General features: G+C 50.0%; 1 protein-coding gene across 1 annotated transcript; it reads right to left on the bottom strand.

Annotated features, from left to right (window-relative positions):
- Nucleotides 1-1348: 1348 nt before the first annotated feature.
- On the bottom strand, nt 1349-4422 carry LRIT2 (leucine rich repeat, Ig-like and transmembrane domains 2). The gene is made up of 2 exons (XM_017806858.1): nt 3641-4422; nt 1349-2160 (listed from the first exon to the last, which is right to left on the bottom strand). The coding sequence occupies exons 1-2, from the start codon at nt 4407-4409 to the stop codon at nt 1349-1351; spliced, it is 1581 nt and encodes a 526-aa protein (XP_017662347.1). The 5' UTR covers nt 4410-4422.
- Between the last annotated feature and the right edge of the window lie 691 nt (nt 4423-5113).

Below are 5113 nucleotides of genomic sequence, written 5' to 3'. Positions count from 1 at the left end.
AATAGGTCACATGTCCTCAGACCCCTGAGAATCACAGCGGTAAGCTGCTCTGCAAGCAGGAAGCTGTTTCTTTTAGGTGCTTATTAGGGCTTTTTTGCCTCTACCAAGGATGCAAGCTTTGGCTTCAAAGCAGTGGGATGGGCAGGCACCTGTCTGCATTTAGGGAAAGTGCCTGGCTTGCACCTTCAGCTCCCAAACCCCTGCTCCACCATGTTCTCTGCCTCTGTCCACTTGCCTCACCAGCCTGTTCAGGCTGAGCATCCCCATCACCCCCTGCAGCCACAGCACTATCCTGGGAAAAAGGGTGCAAGTGATGGGGTGTGTGGGAGGGGAAACAGCAGTTCAGTGTTTGCCTCTGAAAGACAAATTGTTCATTTTTCACCGGCTCTGGTTCCTAACTTTAAAGAATTTATTAGCAACACTTGTGTAGCAATAGGCACAAGTGTGTGTGTGTGTGTGTGTGTGTGTGTGTGTGTGTGCACTAGTTAGTCTGAAGCTAAAACAGTCCTCTAAGATATGTTTGGACACAAGTAAAAAGCCCGCCCCTTCTCTCTAATACAAAAAAACCCCAAAACCAAAATAACTCAAAACCCACGAAATCCTGTGCTGTGGCTGTATTACACTGGGGTGTTCGGTAAGCACTTGCAGTTTTCCTGTTTGTGGTACAACCAAAGCTGTGAATCTCCTAGGGCTGCATAAACCTTAAGGAGGAGTAAGAAAGAAGACCACAAAACAAAGCAGAACAAAAAAACCCACCTCCAAACCCAACACCTCTGGTCAAAATAAAAAAATTTTTCTCCAAGTAGAAAAAATTTCTCCATCGTGTTCACCCAGTCCTCTGCACCACTCATTGCTGGCTATGGCCACAGCGCTGCTCAGCTCCCCTGTCCATTCCCAGGAGGTGGCACACAGGAGAAGCTGGCACCTGGCGCTAGGCAGAGCTGTGAGCAAGAAGAACAAATAATTAAAGACGTGCCTGTGTGAGTGAGTGAGGGGAGACCTTTGACCTTTGTCCAGAAGCACTGATACTGGTTTGGGGGTTGTTTTTTTGTCAATGCCGGTTTTCTTGGTGTGTCAGTGTGCGTTGCTCCATGACAGTGCTGCAGGGGCAGCCCAGGGCTGTGGAGGCACACCTCCACACCTGCGGCCGGACACGCCGGGCACCTCCATTCCCAGGGCTCCCCAAGCCCGCTGCAAACAACAGTCATGCGTCCCACTGTGCCCCGAGTCCTTGCAGCACAGAGCCGCCCTCGCATGGTCCTTCGAGAAAACCAGCACGTGCTGTGGCTCAAGGTGGTCTGTGAAAGGTGCTGCTGTGGCCGCGCTCGCAGGGCGGGCAGGGGCTGTGCTAGTAGAGGTCGGCGCTGTTCCTGTGGGGCGGACGGGTCTTGCCAGGCTCCTCACGGGCTGGGGGCCGCCGGGTGCCGCGGATGTCCTCGGGGCGGCAGAGCCCGTCCTCGCTGCCGGCGGGAATGCTGTCCAGTGTGCTCTCCTTGCTGCCAGCAGCCTGTGCCTGGCCCCCGCGGCGGCGGCGGGGGCAGGCTCTGGGGCAGCGGGCCAGGCAGCCGGGCAGGGCCTCAGCGGTGCAGGCGTACATGCCGGCCGGCACGGCCAGCACCATGGCGCACACGATGACCACGATGTGGATGAGCTTCTCACGCTGCTCCATCTGGCTGACGTCGCTGCCCGTGACAAAGACGACACACTGGCCCTTGCGGGGAGCCTGGTTGCGCACGGCCACGCAGACCTCATATTTGGTGGCGGGCAGCAGGTCAGTCACCGAGTAGGTGTTGACCCCAGGGCCAATGTAGATGGTGTCCTTCTGGGCGGCGTCATAGCGGCCCACCAGGAGGGTGTACCAGGTCTCCCCCGGCTCTGCTGCTGCCGCCGCTGCTGCAAACCACTCCAGGGTGATGCCGTAGACCGTCTGCTTGGCAATGCGCACTTCCACGTGGGCGCCCGGCTCAGCGGGGGCGATGGGGGCCCAGCCCCGGGGAGTGGTGGACGCCCACGGGGCCACCACACGGAGGTTGATGGACACTGAGGTGTTACCCAAGAAGTTGGCGGCTGTACAGGTGTAGTTGCCGGCGTCTGCTGGCCGTGCCGCTGGGATCAGCAGCTCAGAGCGGACAGTTTCCTCGCTGATGGGCTCAGTGGTCACTGCAGAGAGGCAGAGGGAAGTTGTGTCAACAGGTAGGGCCCCTTTTGTCTGTGGCAGCAGGGAACCACCATGCCCTTGGGGCAGCCCTGAGACAAGTGTGGGATGGGGCTCTGGCAGGACCTGCCTTCCCAGGGAAAAAGGAAGAGGGGCAACAGCAGTGTGCCAAACCACACAGAGCACATCAGGAAAGTGTTGTCTGTCTGAAAGGCAATAAATACACTGGGACACCCAAGCACAGGAGACATGGAGTGCACCCAACCCCTGCCCCAGCACAAGTTGCTGGGGAGGCTGATGTGGGCAGAGGCCCATGTGCCATGTGCAATCAGCATTCTTAGGTCAGGGGAAACCAGGGAGAGTCACTGAGGAGGCACAGATACGTTTTGGACACGTGCTCCATCCTCTGTTAGGATTGAGTATGGAAAAACATCAGACTGAAAAGGTTCAGGCCAAAAAGAAGTGGAGGGAGCAAGGAAGTGTTGGGCTAGAAGTGAGATGGAGTTTTAAGAACAGTATGAAACCCTGTCAGCTACCCAAACAGGGGTGTAGGTTAGGAAAAAGCTGCATGTAATTAATTCAGCATGTGCTTATGCAAAGGCATACAGGTGCTGCTACAGTGCTGCAATTGAAGCAAATATCAGCCCAGGATTAAGGGCTAATGCTATCCTATTTAGCTAGCTGGCTTATTAGGAACACACAGAGCCTGTGCAGTGCCTGTATGCCTATTATCTTACCTGATGAAAATAGCAACTTGTCCTATTGAAGACTCTTAGTAAAAATAAATGTGAGGGAGGACGGATTGGGAGGAAGAGGAAAAGCTTTCATTTTATGAGGCCATCGCTAAAGAGTATGAATAAACAACACTTAGGGAGAACAACCACCTCTGTTTCAGTTGGTAGAACATGCATGGACATAGACAGGCAACAGAGCTGCATTGTTTTGTGGTTTGTGTGGTATTTCTTGAGAAAATATATGGAAATAGTATAGGAACATACAAGCCTATGTATATGTGTGTGGGCTGATACACGTGTACATACAAATACAATTATATAGAGTATGTGCATATATATATGTAGTATATAATATATACTGTAAATATACATGTATAGTTAGATAACTACATATTTATTAAATATGTACAGCTGATATAGTATTAATAGTTCCTACATCATGTGTCACGAGGAAAGAACTACTACTGAAAATCCACACATAAGATAATTGTGTGAAAATGAGGCCATGCTCTTTTCATCTTTGACTGATATCCTGCATGAAGCAGCTCTTCTTATGCTGGTCAGACGTGCTCAGATGCATAGGATGATTAAGATTGTTTGGATTATTGCCACCACAATAACTGTGGTGCTCTAAAGGGGCTGAGAGTTGCTGTGGTGACTGAGTTGGCCTGCAGACCTATGTAAGTAGAATAGCAGACCATAAATTTTTAATGAAGAAGAAAAAGGAAAAAAGAAGAAAAGCTTTGCTTACCATTAAATGCCCTTAAAAGTTTGAGTGCATAGGTCCACCAGACAGCAGGGGATGGGCTGGCTTCCACAAAGCAGGTCAGGGTGATGTTTAGCCCCGCTGGGACTGTCAGATTGGTGTCAAGGGCTGAGGTCAGGGGCTTCATGCAGCTGTTAAGCTCCACTTCATGAAAAAACTTCCCTGTCCTGAATTTTGGGCTTGAGCACGTTAAATAGGAATTCATCAGAATAATAGGTGGGCCAACCGACTTGATAAACTGGACAAATCCCCGCAGGCGACAGTCGCAAATCCAGGGGTTGTCGTGGAGGGCCAGAACAGCATTGGAAATAGCTTCTATCTGCCCCTCTGTCCTCTGGCTTCTCTGGTAGACAGGCCAGTTGTAGAAGACATCCCTGGATATGATGGTAAGCTGATTTGAGGATAGATCTAAATAGGTCAGGTTGGGCAGATAGCGGAGTGCGTGTTCTGGAAGGACATCCAGCCGGTTGTGCTTCAGATCCAGGATTTTCAGAGTCGGGGTGTCTTGAAATGCTGTCCATGGCACTGAACTTAATTTGTTCCCTTGCAAGCGCAGCTCCTGCAGAGCTGGCAGATATTCCAGGCTTTTGATGTGCATCACTGTGATGTTGTTAAAATTGAGCCAGAGATACTCCAAGGCACTAACATTCTCAAAAGACCCACGAGGCAATTCTGTTAGGTGAGAATTTTCGATTCTAATTTTCCGGATGTCCTGAGGGATGTTTGCAGGGATCTGCCTCAGCAGTGCAGACATGCAGAGCAAACTCCTAAGGAGGAAAACAGAAAATTCTCTAGGTCACATACCACGTTCATGTCTAACAAACCAGTTCCCTATAGAGGATGACAAGCACCTGAAAAATTACATGATATTGTATATAGGGCATGCATAAGCCATACATCATTCTTCCATGGGTTTTATACCAATTTTCCCATGAGGAATGCAATTAAGTTATAAAAATTGCTATGTATGCAGCTACATATCTCAGGGAAATAAGAGAAATCTCACTCCGTGCTTAAGCTAGTACTAGTCAAGTGTTGGAGGAGGCACTCCATACACCAGTCTGGTTTTGATGCTCACATCATTGGCAAATATATATGAGCTACTTCCTAGTGCTACGACAGGGGTAACTAGCGTTCTTACCTTCCAAAGCTGTCTTGAGAACAAGAGCATCCTGTGATACAAGATGAAACAGATGGGTTTATCTTGTGGAAGGCCAGAAGAAGAAGAAAAATATGACAAACAGGGTCCATATTCTCCTTTAAGAAAGCACTGTGCAGGGGTTTGCACCAAACATGCCAACAGCCTCCAAGAAGCAAATCCTATTAGGTGTAATCTTCCTTGACGCAGAAATAAATCCTGAGGGGGACCCAACCCTAAAGAAGACGTAGAATGGTTCATAGTCTGTGTCAAAGTGCTAAAAATCACTTCCGGGGCCACTCTTGGCATTCATCCTCTAG

This window comes from Lepidothrix coronata, unplaced genomic scaffold (genome assembly GCF_001604755.1).
Source record: "Lepidothrix coronata isolate B3197 unplaced genomic scaffold, Lepidothrix_coronata-1.0 Scaffold17, whole genome shotgun sequence".
NCBI lineage: Eukaryota > Metazoa > Chordata > Aves > Passeriformes > Pipridae > Lepidothrix > Lepidothrix coronata.
Note: the sequence above shows the minus strand (reverse complement) of the source record. Positions and strands in the feature narration are given on the sequence as shown.

Coding starts and splice junctions, on each gene's coding strand:
- LRIT2 (XM_017806858.1), bottom strand. CDS start 4,409: ATGTCTGCACTGCTGAGGCAGATCCCTGCAAACATCCCTCAGGACATC. Junction 2,161..3,640: donor ACTTTTAAGGGCATTTAATG/GTAAGCAAAGCT, acceptor GCCTCTCTGCAG/TGACCACTGAGCCCATCAGC.